Raw genomic sequence first — 26,066 nt, 5'->3', positions numbered from 1 at the left:
TTTTTAATAATATTGACAGTTTTTTAAAAAATATGTGACAATATTTATTATTAAAAACAACAACCATAAACTTGAAATGTGGACACTTCCGTTTTGGTTACAGGAGCAAAACTTTAATGTCATTCTGTGGATTAATGATGTTTATGTTACAAATGAAATTTTCTCTATAAAACTGCTTGTTCAACTCATTTTTGACTAGACGTGGACACTTCTGCCTTTGATTCTAGGGGCCTCAATTTGACCTACAGAAATACATAGCGAATTTAAAAAATATCCCTTCTTGGAGACTACTAACTACTTCAAGAACGGCGGCATAAATTTTTATTCATTATTTGTGCTCAAAATATAATAATAACATATTTTTGACTTTAAGAATAAAACGAAATAAAATTGTTAAATTTTAAATTCTATTTTGACGGCCCCTGAGGTCGAAGGGTAAGGCACTCTACTAGCAAGCTGAAGGTCGCGTGTTCAAATTCCGGCGTGTTCAATAAATTTTACATGATTATTTTTTGTTATTTCACAAGTAACAATGAATCGATGGAATTTATATAGATAGACCACCATTCAGAATTGAAACGTTACTTGAAATGGCTATGGCCGTGTTTGGATCTGAGTAGCCAGGTACATCCCCACCTTCCTCTTCCCCACGTCCTTCCTCTCTCGTACTACCTTCTACCTGGCAACATACCTCAATTGGGGATGCCATAGTCTCATAGACTCGTATGCAGTTAAAAAAACTAAAAAAATTAAAAACTTAGAGTAATGATCAATGTTTTGAAAATTTAACGTGCGTACGACCACAACATTTTCAGTCGAAGAACTAACATAATTTTATCTCGCCACAGGAATTGGTTGGTCAGTTGGTATTGGGGTGTGTCAAAATCACCAGTTAAATTTTAAAAAATGTTTTTTTTTCAAGATTATTTATTAACACCAATAAATATTTATAACATTCAAAATAAATTACATTATTCCAAAGAAAAATCATTTGGCAATTCGACATCAGTCCAAATATTTTAAGAGACGGTTTCTCTGGGTCTCTCTAAAACAGTTTCACAATATATTTTTTTTATTTTTCTAAATTATGCTTATTGCTTACAAACATCGAGATGTTAAAAAAATAACCTAAAATAGTACACACATTATCAGTTATAAGTGAGGACAAAACACAAAAGGCACTTTAAGCTACATTTTTTTAAGTAAAACTTTGTGAAAATATATAATTTTTGAATATTAATACTTACACTAATGACTAGAAAAATGTTGAGTAGAAATTCTAGGAATGTATATGATTTGTCAAACATTATATGTTACCTTTTGAATAAATTAGACTTAAAATAATGGTAAATTAATGTTCGCGCCTGCGAACCTATAAGGCCATGGACACTTGACAGCCGGGCCGGCCTTGAGCCAAACGGTGCCTGACGCGAGTCACAACCGCGTAGGTAGGTATTCACTATAATCAATAACATTCGGATGATTTATATTTTTGTGTAGCGTCCTTTTAATGAAAGTAATCTCAAGGGCGATGTGATATGACGGTGTAAGGTATTATCAGCTCCTTGGCAATTCGGCGCCCTATACGGACTGATCCAATTGCGCCTGCATAGGGCCGGCCCTGATGGACAGAGCTATTCGAGAACTATTTGAAGCCGTGCTGATCATGATAATGTATGAAAAATGCATTTACCTACCTAATTTTATCATGACCTCGCAGACTTTTGACATATTCTGACCGATAAAATCCAAATGAATGGAATAATTCTGAATGTTTCTGAAAACTAAAAACTGTTTTTGAAAGGTGGTAATATACACTTTCAAAGTTAATTATTCGATTTTAGAAATAGATTTCGAAATATTAAAATTTTGAGTGCATACAAATAAAATTTAAAAAAACCCTAACTTACATTTTTTTCGCCTACACACTGTACTTAAGGCGATGCCATACATAGTAATGCAAAATCATGTGTTTTTGGTTTGAAAATTCGGTCGCCTAGAAATGTTTCAGATGCTTGAATTAAATACTGCGAGTAGAATACATCTTGGCCTTTGAAATAATCGAGTATTTTTTAGATAAGTCCTTTTATAAGCCCAGAAAAAAATAATATATAAGGCCTATGAAAACTGCTTTAAAGTTCAAAATCTCCTACTTACCAACCCATTTTCGGTTATAATTTTATTGTATAATGTGGCAAATTAAGTTATTTATAAAATGATCGAAAAAAATTTAATATTTATGACTGAACATCCACAAAATAAAATAAAAGGCACTTTTTGGGCATGTTTTTTTCTTGCATAAATCAAAACAGGCGGATGGTGTTAAGCGGGAATTTAAACCTTATCGCCATCTACGTATGGGTTGTTATTGATAGTGGCTCAATTTAAAATATTACACTACGTAGTGCATCGCCTTAAATTAATGACAGTGAAAAAATACACGTTTTATTATATAAATGTATTATAAATATTACTGTAACCCCACTTTTTGGTTTTATTATTACAGTATTATACAGTTTCAAATTTACTTTTGGTTTCATAGAAGTGTATATTTGAATTCTTCTGTAGTTAACTTGTAGATTTGGATATAAAGCATGTTGTTTTCTCTTTCTAACGCCGTTTAGATAATAATTTTAATCATGTCAGTAAGGGAGACACAAGGATTTCTATGTGGTATTCCCAAAAGTGAATAATTAGACTGAGGGGTTAAATGACATGACACAATAAAATAATATTTTATATGTATTTATCCCACTTCCCGACATCCGATCGAGCTGAAACTTGGCAGATAGACTCGATGTCGATGACTATATATCAACATTGGGTCAAAATCATGTACACACACCGGACATAAAAGCATGTCTCTGAAATCGAATGACATTACAGCAGTTAATATTCAAAATAAATGTCAGTCCTACCTAGTCGGGATTTGGAGCAGCTGTTAGCGTGGTTCACACTAACTCTGGGGAGGAAGGTTCAATACTCAGAAAACCAAAAAAAAGTTTAAAAAGATATTTTAGAATAGAAGTAAAACATATAGTAAAAAAAACATGATAATAATTGGGTAATTTGTAAGGCGCCGGTTTTGTGGAAAACATCATGAGACACTGTACGAGTTTGGGTACCGCCGCCCCGGGAACCATTTATTGGATAACCAACGCCTCTGCCATATGTCACCTCAAGTGGTTCGCTACGTTTGGTGAGTTAGCAGGAGTGACCGGGTTGAGGTGTGTTCAGGATGCGTCTGCCCACCACCTGCGTGGCGTGCCAGATCGGTAGAGGCTGATTGGGCAGACACTTCGACCTCTCCAACTGGTCTTTCAACCCATCGCCTTGCGCCGCAGCGAGAGGGGTGTATTCCTCTACCTGAGGGAGTATGGCTACTACCCGTGGCTCTATCCTACTGACTTTCTCTTGGGCATGCTCGGTATGAACCATCTACGGGTTAGAAGAGATGTGCATATTGTATCACACTTCTTCAAACTGATTCGTGGATGGTTTGAAAATCCGACTATCATGGAGAGTATTAGTCTCTATGTTCCTGGTGGTTATCTCCGTCACCGACAGCATAGACTGTGCCATCTCCCGGCCTGCAGGACCAACTTGCCTGCAGGTCATGCCGGTGGGGAGAGCAGTCTTGCTGTTGAACAGAATCAATTCGGATATCGACATATTTAGCTGAAGGTGAAGCTGCCTTTAAAAGGCAAGCTCTATTGATGCTGGTATAGTTTATACACCGCTTACTTATTATGTAATACCATTTTACAAATGTACTTAAAAACGAAATAAAATGTAATTTTGTAATGTTTTTAAAGGAATAAACTAATTGAATTGAATCTATGAGTCACTCCTGGACACACTGATCTTTAGGTTCCTACCGAACCCTCATACATTTTACCTTTCCAGAACTCTCCTTCCTTTCTCCACGCAACATCCAAAAATATTACTTTTACCCTGAGGGATATTATTTTCCTCAGGGACTCCTTTGTGGGGTTAATGAAAAAAAATTAAATCATAATATGTCGTTTTGGTCCAGCAGTTTAATAAATCTAACTATAAGAATGTCGTTGGCTTTAGAAAATATAAAATATGTATATAAGTAAAATTGTTCAATAATTTGTTTCGGTGATGATATTATGGGAATATTTGCAATTAAATACTTAAAAAACGTGAATTCGACAAAATATTGAAAACTTATTACAGTGTGTTCTTAGATGTTATTTTGGCGACTGGTCGACGCTTCTTTGGCCTTAATGAAGTAACTGATTATGTCAATCGGCAGTGGGAATATTATGGTGGAATTTTTTTCTGCGGCAATTGTGTTGAGGGTCTGAAAAAAATAAATATAATTAACCTCATTTGGAAGGGCAAAGTGTCATCAGTGTGTTCACTGAAGATTAATGGGACAATATCTGGAATAGTAATCAATGAATGAAAAATGTTTTTTTTTAAACATTAAAATGGTCTATAAATTGTGTCAACGTGATGATCAAAGTGATCATTACCAATTTTTTTTAAATTGGTCTTTAAAGTTTTCCCCGTTAAACTACAACTAAGCAGTTTGTCAACGGAGGTACATTTTCAATTACAATGTAAAATATGTATACCTACATAATATTATTATTAAATATAAATATACATAATATTGTTAGTAATTATAAACGCAGATAATCTAAAACAACACTAAATCTGCATGACAATGGATATCAACTATTAATTGATAGTGATAACTAGTATAAAGTATTTCTACTTATGACCCATGTTTACAGCATTTATCTGAATTTATTATGTTGAATATTTTTGGCACTTTATATTCTAGAGTTCGCTTTCCGTATTTATTGTTATATTTTGGAACAAGCATGCCTTCATTCTTCGTGAACCTAGTTTATTCAGGTTGTTTAATATTGAAAAGCTTTTATGATTATCTCAACAATCCAGTTCCTACCTATATTGCCATTTCCCTTGTTTTGTTACATAAAGGTCGAAAAATTCAAGTATCAACGTTCAAAGTTTGAAAAAAGAATCCCACAGTAAGTGTTTTTTGTTTGGAAGTTTGATTTTTGTCGTCATCGCATGTACTTGCATATTTTGGCTTCTCGTAGTAGTGAATATAATTAATCTCTTGAAAAGTTTGTAAAAGAGTACACATTATCAGCGGCAAGTAAATATACATTAAATATTGTCGTGTGTGATCACAAAACAGTTCGTGTTATGAAACGATGCTAGATGTACATCTATAAACTATAGACAACGCATGAACAGGGTTGTCACTGCATCTTATACAAATTATTAATATACAAAATCTAATTGCAAGATGAGTACCACTGATGCACAATCATATATCAACAAGGCTAAGGAGGAAATTAGTGCTTTATATAGTAATATTACTGATCCGGCACTAAAACTAACTAAAGATCAGATGACTAAATTACTCAACAAACTTTCCAACCTCTCTGGCACCATGCTGGATGTTGGTGTCAAAGTTGGAATCCTCGAGGGACAGGTGAAGTCGTATGAACACATGGTCTCATCAAAATTGTTAGAATCTAAATAACAGCATGAATCTTCAAACTAACCAATTTTATCCACGTGCGAAGCTGCTGACGAGCTTGAGGAGAGAAAAAAACGTTGGAAAAATATTATTATTTCAATTTGCTAGAAAGCTTGGCCTGTTCCCAAATTGAAAAAATTACAGACGATACGACAAAAATATCTAACGCACTAACAGCCTTAAACTCAACCATCACTAAAGACAACATCACAACCTTTCGTCTGGGGATCAATAAAACGGCCAAACCCAGACCCCTAAAAGTTAAACTTGACAAACCCGCCCAAGCCATTGATGTACTCAGAAAAAAAAACAGCATAACTGTTCCAGATCAAATCTGATCAGACACCATTACAGCGAAGGCAATTGGCAGACCTAAGGAAGGAATTGGAAGACCGCATAAACTATGGTGAAGTGAATTTAACAATTAAATACATAAACTCCTTGCCAAAAATAGTAACTACGACGCCAAAAAACTAAGGTCGCAACAAACAATAAGTAGCTTCTATCAGAACGTACGTGGGATGCGTACTAAACTTCATCAGTTTTCAACAACTGCACCAACTCTTCCACACGATGACCTTTTTCTAACAGAAACTTGGCTTGACTCTGATATCAATACAGCAGAACTGGGGCTACCTACTCACAATATCTACAGATTGGATAGAAACAAGAATACCAGTTCTAAATCAAGAGGTGGTGGTGTTTTGTTAGCAATCTCTAAGACATTAGTCTACAGGAAGCTAACTACAACTTACAAAAACGTGGAACATATTTTTAGTGTGGTTAACACAAACAAAAATAGAAAAATCATTCTAGGTTGTGTTTATATTCCTCCTTCATCTGTGTTTAAATTATGCTTAAGAACAAAAGGGTAGATTCCTCTTTAAATAAAACACTTTGTGGAAGTTGAAATTACACCGAATTTATTGTTGTTTTTTCCAAAGTTTATATTGCTACCGACACTTTGTGGAGATCACTCCACCAACGGAGAGCGAAATATAATTGTCACTTTGGGTTCCTTTAGCTAGAAACTATCGAAGAGAAGTGAGTTCCCTAATCAACATTGGAACTTTAATACCTTAGTTTCGTTGCCTTTAAAGAAGGTGCAAACTAGCGACATCTATATTCTAAATCAGTAACTCTTTTAAATTATAATTGGTTTGAAACTCGGAGCAATTTTCAACAATCTGATCAAATTATTTACAGAAACCTTATGGATGAAATTCAAATATTAATGTCTAAATATCCCGAAACAAAAATAATCATTGCAGGCGACTAACTAACAACTAAATCCTCAGAAATTCTTCTTCCCTTGGACAATTACCATCCATTCTTAGATATAACCATAAAGAACACCATATGTGAAAATCCTAAAATCAAATTAATGTCTCATAACTTTCATAAAGCAAATTACACTGAAATTTGTAACTTCCTACTAAATGTTGATTGGTCATTTCTGAATGATGGCGAATTAAATGACAATATCGAAAATTTTTACTGTATCTTAAAACAAGCTATTAAAAGTCATGTTCCTGTTACTTCACGTAATACATAAACTTTTCATAAATGGTTCACCAATGATCTTATTAACTTAGATTAAAAAAAAAAGATTGCTCACCATAAATTCAAAACAATGAGAACACTCGATGATTATACTGAATTTCACAAATTGCGTAAGCAGTGCGCTGTAATTTCAGATAAATGTTACAAGAATTATATAAAAGATGTTGAAACCTCCATAAAATCTAATGTTAAATCTTTTTTTAATTATTCAAAATCATTACAAAACAACTATGCATCCATCCCTAGTATTATAAACTATGGTGTTAAGACTTGTTCCAAAACTGAGGATATTGTCAATCTATTCGCTGACTTTTTCAAAAGCGTATATGAGGATGATATCTCTGTTGACAGTGTTCCTGCATTTTCACTGATATTAACTTGCAACTATCTGATCTATTGATTGAACGCAATAATATCATCGCCTCTATTAAACTCATGGAACCAAAAACAAGTTCTGGTCCCGATAATATCCCACCCATATTTCTAAAAAAATGTGTAAATAGTCTATCCTATCCATTGTACTTAATCTTTAACTAATCTCTTAAAACAGGTCAATTCCCCAATAGCTGAAAATCTAGCTTTCTCACTCCAGTGTTCAAAAAGGGTTCTAAAAATGATGTATGCAATTACAGACCTATTTGTATTCTACCTAGTATACCTAAGCTCTTTGAAAAAATCATTCTAAACAAAATATCCTCTAATATCAAACACGTTATTACCAATTGCCAACATGGATTTGTCTCATCTAAATCTACTTTCACAAACCTTACAGTATATGTAAACTACATAAATACAGCATTGACTAACAGGAAACAGGAAATTACCGACCAATTAGCCTGCTTCCCTCGATAGGAAAAATAATGGAAAAAATTATAGTCAACAGAATCAACGACACCCTTATTGAAAAACAACTTATCCCTGATATTCAACATGGTTTCCGGGAAAACCACTCAACACAGCACCAACTTCTCCGCGTAGTCGAACACATAACGGACGGCTTTAACACCCGAGTTCACTCAACAGCCGTCTCCCTCGACATCGGTAAAGCATTCGACAAAGTTTGGCACGAAGGCCTTTTATTCAAAATGTATGAACAAGGCTTTTCGATCGCGATGATACAATACGTACATAGCTACTTAAGCGAACGCACCTTCACTATCAAATTAGACGGCCACCGCTCCACAGAAAGGAAAATTAATGCCGGAGTCCCGCAAGGTTCAAGGGCCGCTCCCGTCCTTTATAAAATATACACATGCGACGTACCTGTCCCCAATGATAGGTACACCATAATGGCACAATTTGCCGACGATACCCTCTTAGTTTCAAGCTCAGTAAATTCAATGAACTGCACCCGCCGAGTACAATCCCATCTTACAAAACTAGAAGAATATTTCAAAAAATGGAGAATCTCAGTAAATCCCACCAAAAGTGTAGCCACTATATTCACCAAAAGGATCCCAAGACGTCCGCCGAACCTTCATTTGTTCGGAGAAAATGTGCCGTGGCGCAAATCCATGAAATACTTAGGCCTAACATTAGATTCCAAACTCACATGGCGCCTCCATATCCAAGACAAACTCAAATCAGCCACCAGAGCCCTACACGCCCTTTACCCCATGATGTGTAAAAACAGTAAATTAGCGATGAAAAATAAACTACTAATATACAAAGCCATCATCAGACCCATGCTCACCTACGCAGCACCCATATGGGGAAACGCTGCTCCCGTACACTTAAAAAAGCTCCAAATATTCCAAAATAAAGCCATCAGATTAGCCCTCGGCGCCCCCCGTTGGATGAGAAATTCACAAATTCATAAAGACTCCGGCATTCCCACGCTGAGAGAATTCTTCATTAAACAAGCTGAGCGTTTTTACGCCGGAATACCCAATCATAAAAATAACTCAATAAATAAACTCGCCCGGTATGACGAAAGAGTCCGTACTATACATAAAAAGCCCAAACAAATCCTCAGGAAGGACTAAAACTATATTGCAACCAACTCCCGCAAAATTTAACGACCACAAACTTGTAAATTAATATTTTATCTTGTAAAATCATGCCCATCATTATAAAGGAGCTAGAGCTTGTAAACCAAGCTAATTACTCTATTTGCCATTCTATCAAAGTCAAAGTAGACTCTGTATATACCGATTTTTCCAAGGCGTGCGATAAGGTCTGCCACAAAATACTAATCAATAAACTTGTAAAATATGGGATAAGTGGTAATTTACTGGCATGGTTGATCAGTTACTTATCTGATAGATCACTTTTTGTTAAGATTAATGACTGTCTATCCTATGAATTTATTGCTACCAGTGGAGTCCCACAAGGTTCACACCTGGGACCTTTATTATTTATCCTATCCATCATTGACGTTACCAGCATTTTCTACAATGTCTAAGTTTTACTTTTTGCTGACGATATGATGTTGTTTAGGGTCATTAATGATGTGTACGACTGCATAATCTTGCAAGAGAACCTTAACAACTCTTTCAAATGCTGTTTTAGTAATAAACTGCAACTAAATATTAACAAATGCCAAGTTATAAGGTTCCACAAAATCAAACACCCAATAATGTATAATTATTCATTGTGTAATGTTGACTTAATCTCTGTAATCGAAATACTTGACCTAGGCATAATGTTTGATCAGAAACTCTGCTTTGTATCTCACATAACTTCTATCGCTAACAGGGCTATGAAAATGTTAGGTTTTATAGTAAGAATTTCCAAGGATTTTAAAAATATCAACACATTAAAAATTCTGTTCACATCTCTCGTTAGAAGTATTCTAAAATACAACTCTACAATTTGGTCACCTGTCTTTAATAATCACATTAATACCATTGAAAGAGTCCAACACAAATTTTTAAGGTGTATTAATTTTAGGCTTGGAATTCCTTTAGAAACAATAGATTATGATTTCTTATTACATTCATTGAAATTGCTTAAGTTATGTGATAGAAGAAAATTTTTTGATCTTATATTTTTATACAAAATTATAAATTATCAGTTGGATAGCCCTGACATATTAATGATGATTCAATTTCATGTACCTACCATTAGATCAAGGTCCTCTAGTATGTATTATTGTGACAATTATACTACAGTCTCAGGATATAACTCAGTTATAAATAGATTGCACACACTTGGGAACTTTTATGCTAAAATCGCAGATACTTTTAATATTCCCCTTGTAAAGTATAAAGCTGCAGTAATAACACATTTTAACGCCACTTATACTACTAATAAGGTCACTACATAACAGGCTATTGTCATTGCTTTTTCTTTACTGTAATTTTATTTGTTATGTTTTAACTAAATTTAATTCTTTAATTTTTCTCATCAAAATTTAATACTGCACTATGTATATGTAAAAAAATAAAATATAAACTTTGTATGTACATGGCACTTGTGCCGTAAATTCTAAATAAATATATAAATAATTTACAGTACCAACGGAACTTTCGAGAACCAGAACTTCCAAATGAAGCAATATCCTTCACAAGAAAGTCCTCCACCTCCCACACCAATTTTTCCTTGTTAAATAAATACGATCGTTTTATTATTTTTACCTCGTTAAAATTACAATCCATTCGTCCAGTACCAATCTATCGGTACGCAACACGTATTATATTCAGGTGACCATATTTTACACGCAAATAATGTATTACGTTTTTTTTTATTACTAGCCCTTTTTTATATTCCTTCAGATTTTTTTTCGGTTCAAGTAAACTTACTTCATGGCGACATTTAAATAGGAAAATGTCCATATTATTGTAGTTCGGTCTTAACGGACTTTATATAATATGTGTTATTCTATAAATAATACTAATATCGTTATTTATTTTTGGGGTATTGTGCCTTGTTGTGCTACCTCTTTCTTTAGCCAACGCTACAGTATCCATCTTCAGTACATTATGCCCCGATAATGAACACCGCTGTCTGAAAAGTTGGCTATAGAAGGAATAATACCCCAACAATAAATCATGATAATACTTTTGACCGTGAAAATCTCAAATTATAACCAAAATTATACCAGTACATGGATAGTCTAGCTACCAAATCAATAATTAATTGATTTAAGTAAAAATTCTTTTCATTTATTTAATAATGGAAATAAAACGTGTAGAATGCTACGAGAATCTTCTAGAAGGCTCGCCCATACAAAACGCATTGTAGCGGGAACACTCTAGTCGCAATGCGAATGTTCGAAGATACTATAAAAGTAAATAGGTACGATACAGTTATTGTACCGTATACCACTTTGAGACTTTTTTACTCTGGCTTTATCCAATGTTATCCTGAATTTTAAAAAATCCAATAAGTTAACTTCATGGAAAAAAAGAGTTAGGTAAATTTACCTGTAGATATCGGAGCTGCAATGCTGCGGGCGAGTCCCCGATGACCTCGGAGGCCTCCCTAAGGGCGCGTGACGCCTTCTGCTCGCCCTCTGCCGCGATCACCTTCGCGCGCGCCTCGCGGGCCGCTTCTGCCTCGGCAGCCATCGCACGTTGTAGCTGCACGGGTAGGCGCACGTCCTTACTGGCCAAACAAAGGCGTACAAGGACATCATATATTATTTTAATATCCAGTTTACACACCAATCTGTTTACCCATATTGCAAAAACTACGATGGGCAGGACGTGTTGATAGAATTCCAGATGAGAAGACACCAAAATCCAGAGGCAGATCAAGGAAATGGTAAATAGACTGCGTGAAAGATGATTACATCGGCACCTCTGCCATAGGTCACCCCAAGTGGTTAGCTACGTTTGGTGACTTAGCAGTGGTGTAGTGGTGGTGGCATTTAAGCATTAAAATGAATCATCAACATAAAAAAGTTTTTTTTTCAACTTGGAAATTTAAAAAAAAAATAGCAAGTTGCGCCACAATACGAAGTATGTCAAAAAATACAAATAAATAGTAGTATATCTGTGTGTAAGTATAGAATGGCCAAACTTGTGATTCCAGAGATAGCCTCATTTTAAATGTCAGTGCCATACAATTTTTTCTTTAAAAAATGATAATTCCTTCATGTGTACACGCAATTGCTTCGTACGAAATTTTATAGCCAAGTAATGATCAGCAGAATCCATTTCTAGCAAAAAAAAACCCTTGAAAATTCAAGTCTCTACGTCTATGAAAGGCGATTTTCAGCTCACTGTGCGTCATGGCCCTATGTTCAGTATTTTTTGTAATGGTATCACTCAATTGCCAGGGCTCCTACCAGGGAGCAACTTGACAAATGTAAATTATCTCTCATAGCGAGGTTGAGGACCGACTGATATTTGGGGCTTATGAAAAAAAGATGAGTGGAGATAGTAGGAAGAATGTTGCAAAAAAGCATTTAAAATGGAAAATGCATTGAGAAAAGCATTTAAAATGCAAAATGCAAAATGGTTTTAAGAAAAGCATTTAAAATGCAAAATGGAAAATACCCATTTTGCATTTTGCATTTCCGTTTGAAATGGATTTATTTGAAATAAAGCACATCTCTGGATAGGACCGACATTTATTTCGTTTATAAACTGCTGTAATGTCTCACAATTTCAGAGAAATTCGTATGCGTGATTGCCATCAAAAATGCATTATCTATCATCTTCGACAACGAGTCTACTTGCCAAGCTTCAGCTTGATTGGATGTCGGGAAGTAGGTTAATTTCCACTGACAAAATTTGCAGTCATTTACGAATTGTGATTCAATTTGAATTATGATTGAGTGTTTCATTCGCAAAAACAAAAGTGTAATTAAAATAGATGTAGGTATAAAAAAATACAATTTTTTATCGAAAAACAATGGCATGACAACAAAATTTATTTTATAACTAATGGCCCAATATAGGTCGAGTACTATAAAAAACCTTCGAGTGTCATTTTAAGCTAATGACATTTAATATATTATGTGTGTACTTATTAAGTAGAATGCTTAGGCTTTAACCTTACCCTTTGTTTCTTTTTTTAAATATATTCTGACTGGCAAGTTTTAATAATATCGATTGGTACAGGGCCGGTTCTGTGTAGGTGGAATTGGAGCAGTCCGACTTTCCAAGTCGCCGAGGAGCTGATAATAACCTAACACGGCGCCCTTACGGATTTTACTGGCGTCACCCACTACAATTATCCCAACATAGCACCGGTATTTCAGTAATCTTCAATGGTACCTATCATCCAGCTTATCTTGTAATTGTTAACTGTAACAGAGAGCAACTTGACAAACCTAAATATCTCTGATAGCGAGCTTAAAGAGCAACTGAAATTCCGGGACATAAATAACTACACGCGAGACAAATAATTCAAAACACCTATTACTACTTAACCAGTTACCTTCTCGATTTGTTCAATTTTTTTTAAACTTTAATTTTTTATTTATTTCACTTTCCACTTGTTGTTTATAAAACTGCTTATTAAAATAAGTTTCATTTCGTCAACTGATAATAAAAAAGAAACCGACTTATGGATGACGCAATACCATTATTTATAGAAACAAGTAATAATTAATCATCCGTCGATGGACGTCAAGGGTTGTCCTTTTTATTATGTCAAAAATTGCTTTTGATAATAAATTTTATTCCGATTGCCTGTAGTAAAAATATATTAATAAAACATGTGGAAAAAATACTAGCCGTGACGGAAGCCAGACAGATGTGAAACATCGGAATTGATTTTTATTGAAGGAATTAAAAAAAATAAGTAAAAGAGCTTTTATATTTTTGATAATTAAACAATTTTTTTTATTATTTTAATATAAACAAAGAAATTAATACTTCATCATCATTTAAAAGATATCCGTAGCCAAATTTATTGAGAGTAGAAGCAATTGTACAGCACAGAGTTTTGGTGGCCGGGCGGAAAGAGCCGAAGAGGAAGCCGAAAAAGTCACGGAGCTGGCCGAATGAGGCGTCGTTCCGTTTTTGAAAACTTTGGTTTCACGGAGGTGTACATTTGAATTCTTGTGTGGTTAACTTTTAGATTTGAATATCAAGCGTGGTGTTTTCTCTTTCTAACTTAGATCATATTTCTCCCCATGACAGTAAGGGAGACACAAAGATTTCTACGAGACCTAAGGGAGCTGTTCCCAAAAGTAAAAAAATTATGCTGGGGGTTTAATGTATTTGAACATAGAAACAAAAGTAAGCTATTTCTGATAAAAATCACTTACATTTCGACCCTCTCGACCTTGATGCCCCAAGCGTCGGTGGCCTCGTCAAGCGCGGCCTGCATTGTGCCTGAGATGGTCTCACGCTCGCTGAGGATCTCGTGCAGGGGGCGCGTGCCCATGGTGTTGCGCAACGTGGTCTGCGCCAACAGCCGCGTGGAGTGGTGCGCGTTCTCCACGTTGGCGATGGACACGGTGGCATTGGACACGCGGTAGTACACTACGGCGTCGACGGACACGGTCACGCTGTCCTTGGTCAGCACCTGGGAAATAGAGATTTTTATCTATCTATCCGTATTAAATTAAATTTTGGATTGATGATTCAGACATGGTGCTTTGCCCAAATAACCAAGGATGCCTATATGTTTTGCTTTGTGTAAGTATCTCCAGATTAACACTTCACGATAACCATATTAAGTGCAGGTATGCCATAATACCATAAAATAAATCATAATACGGACATGCTTATTTGGTGACCTGACTCTTGATCCCCCGACAGTTGTTCCCCCGATAGTCGATCCACCTGACAGTCGGTCCCCCGGGGGACTATCCCTGTAAAGGCGAAATAAGACTATAATAATAGGGGGTTTGCTCCAATTCCGAAAATAACAATAATTTTTAAATTTTATGTACATTTAAGATGAATAAAAACAGTAACTTACGATAAAAATATTTTTGTAAAACGTCTTGAAGATTTCTTAAAACGTTTTTCATATGTAATATAAGCGGTAAGCACCAGACAATAAATTAGTATATTCCAGAGTTATTATTTTTGAAACATCTGAGAATTTAGTAAAACGTTTTTCGGAATTAATCAAAATAAACCTCAATGAAAGATCAATTTTTTAGGCCTGCTAGGGCAAATTCGACCATAGTTCTGTCCAATAAACCGAAGCCACGCAACGCATATTTCTGTAGACGTCTTCTTCACTAATGTCGTTAAGATTCCGACTTCATTTTAGAGTATTGTGTCGTTTTAAAGCATGCAACTTTTGTTGTTCTGCCGTAAATCCTCTCTGCACACGTTAGAGAGAAGTGTAAATTAATAACAATTTTTGCCTTTATGGGACCAAGTGTCCGAGGAACCAACTGGCAGAGGAATCATGAAAGAGTATTACACACATGTTATGTACACGTTCGTAAGATCATTTTGAACAACGGTATTGAATGAAGTCAAAGTACGAGCTACTGCAAAAAACAAGATTTCCACCACGTTACTACAAAAAAATTAAGCTATGAATTTTTAAAACCTCTGAAAAAATATTGGAATTAAACGAAAATAAGTCTAGTTATCTGCAGAAAAAAAATTACATCAGCCATCTGTGATCATGATCAGCCATTTTCATGTGTTTTTCTCCCAGTGATTGTATTGCAACCGCTTGCAAAACACACAGCAATGATGTAAAAAAAATCAAGTGATCTTTCGATAATCCCTATGAATAAATATAAAATAATGTTGCTTACCTCCTGTGGTGGGACATCATATGTTCTAGTCCTCAGGTCCACCCTCGCGTAAGCGTCGATACATGGTAGAATGAAAAATATACCTGAAAATTAATCGATTGTATTTCATGAAATGCAAACACGTAGTGAATTGACATTATACATTCGTTTTTATTTACCTTGGAATGTATATTTCTAAAAAAAATAGAAAACAGAACATGAAATAAAAAACAGTTGACTTTGAATGAAAAATATACCTGAAAATTAATCGATTGTATTTCATGAAATGCAAACACTTTGTGTGTGAATGACGTTATACATGCGTTTTTCGTTACCTGGGAATGTATATTTCTAAAAAAAATCAGAAAACACAACTTGAAATACAAACCTTAGAGAGTAAGTACAACTTACTCATAACTTACCGCTCTCTTTGAAGCTTTATCAGGAGAAATAAGTCGTTGAACGGTGGAGAAATAATACAAGAACTTTCTTACTTTTTCCCGCTTTTTGTGACTTTACTTTAAGGGAAAATCCGGAACGCCGATGTAATTTTATAAATTGAATCTGTCTAAATTTTGTAACAGTTTTACCCCGCGAACCCACATCTTCACGTACGTAAACATAAAAATACTGATTTCGGTTGTGATTCCGTTTATTTGTTACTCAGGTTCAACGAACTCTAGAAATATAAGTGTTTGTTTGGAGAATTCAGACAAACGAAAAAGTAACTTCCAGTAATATAATGTTTTACCAGAAATTTTTTTTTAGTTGAAATTTTTAAAATTGGAACTGATTTGTGGAGAATACAATTTTTATTTAGTCTTTGTTATAGTTATCGAAATACTACATTTAAATGGAATTGATAAACGTCGCGTCGCTTTACATCATGGAACCACCACACTCTTAGCTTCGCACCCAGTATCTTTGGATACAGCTAACGGGCGTTTCAATTTCTTAAATTTGTACTATTTTATGGTGTGCATAACTTCATTAAAATGTATCGTCTTAAAATAATTTGCCGTAAATACATGGATTGTGTGGTTATTTCTAATTTACTATATTAACATAATAATATGAATTTTGAGTCGCGGACTCATGACGTAAAACAAATTGATATAGATAATAATGTGTTAGCAATTTTCACAATATCAAATAAAGATAAGTCACACATTTCTTTCTAATCACCCACCGCGCATTGATCCCCAGAGCCGCCTCTGTTTAGGAGTTATAACTAATTACCTCGTGAACTAATTAACTCCTCTTTTAATATTAAAAAGTATGTGGGGGCTGCTTGTGATGTATATTAAAGCTAATATTTGAATTCGACATTGTCAATTTATTAGTATTTTTAACTTTTACGTAGTTTAGGAATGTAAATTCATAAATAGATGCGACAGTATTGTCAGCGTATATCAATTTCTGATTTATTATGTCATCAACTTCGGTCTGGATATCAATAGTGCGACCGTGTTCTGGAAATAAATATAAAATCATATACACCTATCAATCGAAAACGCGCTGTGGGTCAATTTTATTTTCAGGTTTTTAACCCATTTTCTTTTAGGTGATATTCATAAAAATGGCTATCTAAAAATTTTGCAATTTTTTATTATTTATCATTTCACTTTCCCTATCGTTTATAATAATATGTCCGTAAAAATTCAGAATGGACCTAAAAAGGTCGTGTTTACCCATCTAAGTACCTACCTATCGCTCTGACTTGAATGTTCCGATTTCAGGCATTTAAAATATGTATATAATCTTTTATTAGTTTATCATGATGGCAATTTTTGTTAGCACATAGCTGAAGGTAAGTTTGTTTAGGTACTAGATAGGTCCTTGTAAGTCATGTTATTTGTACAGCGCCCTTTAGGTGAAATTTCTCAAAAACGGCGCTATGCAAATTATCAAAGTATATTATTACCTACTATCTGACGTGTCCCCCGTGGCTGTGGGACCTAAAAATTGTTTGGAGTAAAGTTTTGAGGTTGTGAGGCCTTTTTAAGATATACAATTCCGTAGTACATTATTTTGATGTATCTCATAAGGTTTAGCCAGCGTTAACAATGTAAGCGCACGAAAAAATATATGCTTACGACTTGATTACAAAACTTCGACTTTTAATCGACTTTTCTCTACTTTTTTTAAGTATAATATGCGTGTATTATATAAATATAAACTTCCGGAAAAAAAATTTCTAATTGATTGTTGCGTAGTTTAGAAGAATTAAGCGCCCAGACATTTTTTTATACAATTTAGAGATTATTAATAGATAAGTCTAGGAAATACAGAATATTAAATTTCAATATCGCTCGGCAGAACTTTCGAACAAACATCGAAGGCTGAGGAAATGTTTACCTAGTGTGATACAATATTTATGGTTTTCGCGTATTACAGTAAATTCATCGAAGTTAAGTTTTAAACTAATACGTGACACGTTCTGGTAAGAAGACGGTTTAATAAAGCATAAGTGATAAAGTACATAAATTTAATTTATTTTATTGACCAGCTGAAGTGAACCCAGATTTGATAAGGGTAAGATGGAAATAAAAATATTGTTCATATTTATTGAAAAAGTTTATGTTTTCAAGTATTCGATTCACATGATCATGACATGTGTTCGTCGAGCGTCCCCGACATCTACCATTCCACATCATATAGTTCCATTGCGCTCCTTTCTCGTTCATCCGTTCTTTATGTCGAAACAATCTATGCGTACTTTTCTTAATCTTTTGCTTTTGGCTAACATCAACCTTATACATACGCCACTTTTAACCATAGAGAAGTATTTGTTCCACTTGATCGTGCCATATCTTTATAGGGCGAGCTCGACACCATTCCTTCCACGTCCACGTAATACATTCTCCTTACACCTATTTGATCGTTCATCGCATACGCCTCGTTTTACTACAATTTTATTTCATCTTATATTATTTAAGTTTTTAGCTTAAAACTATGAGCTTTGAACTTACTTTGTGCTTTGAGGTTTGATCTTTGAACTTTTGGTCCTTGAGCTTTTAAGTTTTTAAAGAAGTCTTATGTAAACATTGACCTTCCTCTGGGTTTGAAAATCAAGTGAGCCAACTAAAGTGTGCAAAGATAAAATCAAGTGTGCAAAGACTGAATGCTGTAGAAATGAGATCACTGAGGCGTACTTTTGGTAAAACCATGTATGATCGTGTGAGAAATGTGGAGATCAGCAAAAAATCAAGGCTGATGGAAGCGTAATGAGTAAGATTAAGAAAGGGAGGCTTAGTTGGTTTGGGCATGTAGAGCGAATGAGCGAAGAAAGGAGTGCAAGGATAATATATGACGCAAATGAGAATGGTAGCAGAAGTCGGGGACGCCCGAGGAAGACATGGCACGATCAAGTGAATCAGATACTTGAGTCGGTCCATGTCAAGAGTCAGAATAATAGAATAGTTTGTATGATAAATGGATATATGTGAATGAGGCAAGGAGTTTGTGCCAAGACCGAGTTGTCCCTGCCGAGAATCGGAGTGATGATGAGTTAGTTAGTTAATGTGCAAAATTGCATCGATCCCTAAAAACCGTAGATTTGTATAAAAAACTAATAATACCGGTACACTTATTTACATATATAGCTGATGTAGCGGGCTTGACTGGGCTTTATGTAGAGTTCAGATGTGGTCAGTAATTTTCATATTTTTAATTTAACGTAAGTTATGCAAAGTTTCATTAAGAAGTATCAAAATACTCCTTTTAGGGGTGGGAAAAGGTGATGGGGTTGTTTTAAATTTATTATTTACAATCTATTTTGATTATCCATCAAAAAAGTTTACATCCGATTTATATTTTACACCAATAAGTTAAATTTCTATTGTCTAAAATGGCTAATAAAGATACTTTAATTACATCAATTTTAGTTTTCTTTTGTGATTATTTATTTAATTTTAATAGTTGTTATTTTGGTTAAAAATATGTTTCCAAAACTTCATACTATGGAAAATTTATGTTGTCTGATGCTAAGACTAACCTCTCCGCTTACCTTTTAAGTAAAGGGCGAATTCAAGAACTTGCTATACACTTTGGTCGTGTTGTTTTACAGGACATACGTTACCCATAAGAACACCCTGTGTCAAAATAATTTTAATGGATAACGATACTGGATTAATTCGAAAATTTTAATGGTTAAATTTGAATAAAGGAGAGTTACGGTACCAATTAAATCGCGCTTTTCGATGGAAAACCAATGTCTCTTGCATGTTAAATAATGGAACCGATGTCTAGATGGCGTGCAGCCCATTTATGTTGTCTGTTGCTTATAACTATGGGACCGAATGTACACAGCTTTGTTTTACAATGTTTTTGGGGGATTTATTGGAGAACAAAACAATGGATCGTATTATTATTATATTATTCCTATTTCTCAAATATTACGTATGTTATGTTTCATTTCTAAAATTATTATAATACCTGGAATATTTAGGTGGGAAGGTTTTTTTAGTTTTAATTTAATAAATTAGTTGAGTTTTTTTGTAAGCGCAATGCAATAGTACTCGTATGATTATTGTAATTTTATTGCGTAAAAAAAGTTTTTATTTTAAATATAGGTATTTGTTGCATTTATAAATTAATAAATAAATCCAGAATTAACATTTTCTAACGAAATTCTTTTTTCAATTTTCAATGTACTTACAATAGACAAAATGTATAAAAAATATTCAAAAACAACCATTTTCTTAAGGTAAAGCAAATAAATAAATTATAATTCAATATATCAGAAAGATATCAGAGTAAAATTAAAATAACAAACACTTTAAAAATATTTATCGCGATCTAGGTATAACATACTTTAACAACGTTCCTTCAAATATAAAAATATTGAAAATATTCGTGAATATTAATAATTCGAGCTAAAATTGAAAAATTATCTTTAATTACTATAATAATCCACATATCTGAAATTATTAAAAATATACATATTAAAATCTGTTATTGATAGATATTTTTGTCGAAATAATTTTTCAAAATTGCCGACTTAAATCTGGATGTCCGGGTTAAATCTTCCTCACTGAAAAAACTAAACCCTTCCACACACTTTTCCACAAATGATCATCTAGTCAATCCACATTATGCAAGTGCATTATATAAGCATAATAAATACAAAACAATACAAAAACAAAACGTCAAATCAACAGAGATCAAATGGGAAAATAATTCACCAACTCCAGATATTTTCATATCAGAGGGTTCAGTTCGGTAGAATTGGACCCATAAATCCTACTGATCCCTCAATATAAATATTTAAAACATTACTACACTACATGTATTTAAAATGACTGATTTTTGCATTTTTATGAATAAATTCTTTTATTTCTAATATTTTAGTTTTTCTTATTTGATTTTTTATAATTGAGTTAGAATTCCCTCACCAAACACAAGAGCTTTATGACGAGGAAAGGCTGTTTTTGGTTTTACATTATAATATTATAATGTATGTAATATACATAATATTAAAAATTACAATAATAAATATAAAGTGTGTATTTAAAAAACCGAATAGTGTGGAGTGTGAATTATATTAAGATGTTAATTGTATTAACGTTTGTCGTCCATGGCTCGAAACGCTTTTTTTTGAGGTGACACAATACTTTGATAATGGGGATTTGCCCCGACGCGACATTTTAATTATTTATGATGAACGTTTTACTAAAATCTTAAATGTTTCTAGAGGGAATCCTAGGAATTCAAGTTTACCTTAGTTTACCCTTTTGTTTTGACCTTACCATTAAATATCTTATGAATAATGGTTTGTAAATGTTATAAAAAGTTTTTGCTATAAGATGAGCGGGAAGCACCAGATTTTATTTTTCTAGACGATGAATTAGTAACTTCCCGAGGAATCCTTGAACCTACTGAGCGGCGTCTCGTATCGAGCTGTTCGATACGACGAGCATAGTTCCAAGTCAACATGCTCGATCGAGCCAAACCATCGATTTTGAACAAGCGTGAGTACATAGCTTTAGGCTGTGTTGTTAGTGAATGTTTTGGTAAACAATATTACAATTGTTTGACAACACAAGCGAACTTTTGAAATTCTACGTGTAAATATAGAAGTTTACCTAGGTACTTAATTTACCTTGTAGCCTTTAAGCACATTCTCCGTTGTTATTTAATGATTGATTCACACACACTTTGCTTAGTCTAAATGTATAATATGTCACCAAAAAACCAGAAATCGATATGTAGATACTCGTGACTCGGGGGCATAGTAGATACAGTTAATCAAATAGTGACTACATACCGAGATACGTACATACAAACTACTCGATTCTTATAATGAATTAGGTACTTATTTTTTGTTTAAATTTTAACTTACTTTATGAAAAATAAACATAAAGATCGATAATAATTTCAGTAATATAATATCAATAAAATCAAAAAGTAAGAAACTTTTTTTATTACAATGCGTCTAACTATTTTCGTTAGTAGATCCTAAGTTTTTAAAACACTTTTTTTTACTGAGAATTGAACATTCCTCCCCAGGGAAACTGTGGGCTTTTAAAATATATTTTGAATCTTATAAGTAAATCTTGTTTTTTGTCATTAGTTTGACAAAGAATTAAACCATCCTTCTCAGGAACTGGAATCAACCGCGCTAAGAACTGCACCAAATCCCGATTGCGATTGGAACTCTTTGGAATTTGAATGGAAATTTATTTATTTAATTCGTACATGTTTGAGTGCGTATATACGTGATTGCCACCAAAAGTTGTTGAATGTATTGTCATGGGTGAATTATTCTGAATAATTAATACGTACCTGGTCCCTTGGCTCCGCCTGACAATAGTCTTCCGAGGCGGAAAATGACTGCCCGCTCGTACTCTTGGACCACCTGCAAAGATCCCTCGTTTATAATGCAGTAGCTTTTCAGGTCAAATGACTTATAATACTCCTCTCCCTCCACACAATACCAGTGTTATAAACATTTAGAATTCTTACAATCGATATAATTACTTATTCAATCCATCCCGCAAAGACAGTCGCTCGCTGCAATTATTTAATCGATAAATGTTCGTTAAATATTTTATAAAACTTTCAATGTGTCTCGGTGGACTTTACACTAAAAAATATATAGACGTTCTTTTGAATTTTAAAAGCTGGCAAAAATAAGTTTGAACGAGATTCTACTAAGGAGAACCCAAGTTAAATGTATATATATATACTCGTATATGAACTCTTGAACTTTGGAATGGCATCATTCATATATATTTATATGTAAACTCTGAATCATCCCATTCCAAAGATATATAAATATATGACATATTTTTCAATTTTGAAACTATAATTGCATCATTAGAAATAATTTCACGCCCTGTTTAAAAAAAATTAAATCTATTAGGAATAAACAATTTTGAATTTTGTCTAGTTTTTCCACACTTTTAGGAAACATACATTGGGCTTTACGAGGGGTGTACGGTAGGGACCGATAAAGCTCGACAACAATTCCATCGGCAAATGTTTTTCTCATTAGTTAAATTGAGTTAAATAGACATTCACTAATCGTAGGTAGGATATCGTCGTAAATACCGCAATACGATATACTATGTCGAAAAATTATTGTTAGCTGTTTGAGTTTATTATAGAAAAATGGGAACAAACTTTACATTGACACAAAAAATATCAAAGATATCGCTCACCACAAAAATATATTCAGTGCATTTAAATTTATTCAATATACCTAATACCTACCATGAAATATACGCTAACATTGTAAAATAATTTTAATACTATTCGCTGTTTGTATTTATAATGTACTAGCTGTACCCGGCCACGTTGAGAGACTGAGCCACTGAGCTATGTGCTGATAGAGAAAAAATAGCGCGTGTTGCTCTTTCGTCCAACAGATGGCGCTATTTAAAAAAATGACTTTTTACCTGTCACAAGTGACATCTATATAACTTATGAAAGCAACGTTGTGTCAGTTTCAAAGCAATCGGTAAAGAGTTTTCGGAGATTTAAGCTTTTGAACAAAATATCACATCACATGCACATGTTTAAAATATCACATGCACAGTATCTACACACTGGAGTGTTCTTGACGATATAACATAATACAGGGTTTTCCAATAAGAGGTGTTATTTTGAATAGCCCGCTATTTCGGTAGGTGTTACTTTTGAAGCTGTCATTTTTTGACATTTGACAAGTAGAAACTACGTCATTAATAAAAATGGAACAATATACGCTTCAACAACACATTGAAATTATTAAAATACACTTGAGTGAATCAAATGCAAATCGCATTGAGTGATGAGGCCCATTTACACCTCGGTGGCTTCGTCAACAAGCAAAATTGTCGCATCAGGGGCTCGGAAAACCCAAGAGTTATTGTTGAAAATCCTCTCTTTCCTCAACGTGTGACTGTTTGGTGCAGTTCATGGTCCGGCGGAGTCATTGGACCTTACTTTTTTGAAAATGAGGCTGGAGCAACAGTTACGGTGAATGGATTGCGCTATCGAGAGATGATTAATGATTTTTCATGGCCGAGATTAGATAGTATTGAGCTGGACAACGTTTACTTTCAACAAAACGGCGCTACGTTCCACACAAGCAACGAAACCATTGATCTTTTACGTTTGATTTCAAAATAACACCTCTTATTGGAAAACCCTATATTATACAATTAAATATTTTCTTTTTTTAAAAATCTGAGCGAGTTCGCATACACAAATGTAATAACATAATACAAAAAGCGCCGCAATACAAGAATTGTATTAGATAAACAAATTACACGACCATTATTGTCATAAGACACGAAAAGTGTTAAATACTCACTTTAAAGCATACAAAAAAAGAAAACGGCATGGTGAGCCCCACCAGCACGTACGATAAGCCCACGAGGATCTTGCCACACAGCTTCGACTCGTCCATGTCCGGAACTGCGGAAGACAAGAAATGTAAAACAATCGTCTATTCACTCCATTGTAAAGATAGGTAAGAGTAACGCATTGCCTAATGCCTGCAAGACACGCGACACGTACATTACAACGGAATCTGTAAAAATAATGGTAATATTACTATGTTTGTTGTGTAAAGTACAAACTTATTACTCCTTATGCCCCAGGCCATTTCTGAAAGAAGTACATAGTATTTCCGCTTTGCAATACAATCAAAATAAATGGAATATTTCTGAAAGAAGTACATAGTATTTCCGCTTTGCAATACAATCAAAATAAATGGAATATTTCTGAACGTATCGAAAAACTAAAAACTGTTTTCGAAAGGTGATAAAATACGCTTTAATAAGCATGTGTTTTTATAAAAGTTAATTTTTTTAAATATAAACATTAAAAAATAAATAAAATGGGGTTCATTTTACGTTTTTTGTAATTAAAATTACTAATAACGAAAAAAAACGTACTTATTTTATTAGACAAATATATTATAAACATTGAAGTCATCTCACTTTTTTGTCGTTTCATATCAACATAATTAATTAATTAATACTGTCATTAAATCCTAGATTTTAATAAAAACCGTGGTGTTTTCTCTTCTAACACGGTTTAAATCGTAATTATCACAACCACAGTAGAGAGATACAACGAGCGACAAATTAGCTTAAAGGGTTAATAGAATCGCGTTAGATGAAGAGTAGCTGGTTGACAGGTGGATGTACAGCACGCATGTGTTTGTAATAGTGTGAGATGAGGAGTAGCTGCTTGACAAGTGGATGTACAGCACACAAGAGTAGCGGGTTTACAAGTAGATGAGCAGCACACAAGTGTTCGTAATAGAGTGTGATGAAGAATAGCTGGTTGACAAGTGGATGTACAGCACACATGTAATTTGTAATTGTAATAGAGTGTGATGAAGAGTAGCTGGTTGACAAGCGAATGAACAGCACTGGTTGAAAAGTGGATGTACAACAAACGTGTATTTGTAATAGAGTGTGATGAAGAGTAGCTGGTTGACAGGTGGACGTATAGCACACATGTGTTTGTAATAGAGTGTGATGAAAAGTAGCTGGTTGACAAGTGGATGTACAGCACACACGTGTTTGTAATAGAGTGTGATGAAGAGTAGCTGGTTGACAAGTGGATGTACAGCACACATGTGTTTGTAATAGAGTGTGATGAAGAGTAGCTGGTTGACAAGTGGATGTACCTACAACACACTGTGTTTGTAATAGAGTGTGATGAAGAGTAGCTGGTTGACAGGTGGACGTATAGCACACATGTGTTTGTAATAGAGTGTGATGAAAAGTAGCTGGTTGACAAGTGGATGTACAGCACACACGTGTTTGTAATAGAGTGTGATGAAGAGTAGCTGGTTGACAGGTGGACGTATAGCACACATGTGTTTGTATATAATAGAGTGTGATG

General features: G+C 34.1%; 1 protein-coding gene across 1 annotated transcript; it reads right to left on the bottom strand.

Annotated features, from left to right (window-relative positions):
* Nucleotides 1–4,210: 4,210 nt before the first annotated feature.
* LOC149412493 (band 7 protein AGAP004871) lies at nt 4,211–24,642 on the bottom strand. Its single transcript, XM_089645716.1, has 6 exons — nt 24,520–24,642; nt 22,506–22,578; nt 15,741–15,823; nt 14,280–14,539; nt 11,482–11,662; nt 4,211–4,330 (listed from the first exon to the last, which is right to left on the bottom strand). The coding sequence occupies exons 1-6, from the start codon at nt 24,613–24,615 to the stop codon at nt 4,211–4,213; spliced, it is 813 nt and encodes a 270-aa protein (XP_089501842.1). The 5' UTR covers nt 24,616–24,642.
* Between the last annotated feature and the right edge of the window lie 1,424 nt (nt 24,643–26,066).

The sequence above is a fragment of the Hesperophylax consimilis genome, chromosome 23 (assembly GCF_061612785.1).
Source record: "Hesperophylax consimilis isolate HC1 chromosome 23, BYU_Hcon_1.0, whole genome shotgun sequence".
In the NCBI taxonomy this organism is placed as follows: Eukaryota; Metazoa; Arthropoda; class Insecta; order Trichoptera; family Limnephilidae; genus Hesperophylax; species Hesperophylax consimilis.
The sequence above is the reverse complement of the archived record's forward strand: the minus strand, read 5'-3'. Positions and strand labels throughout refer to the sequence as shown.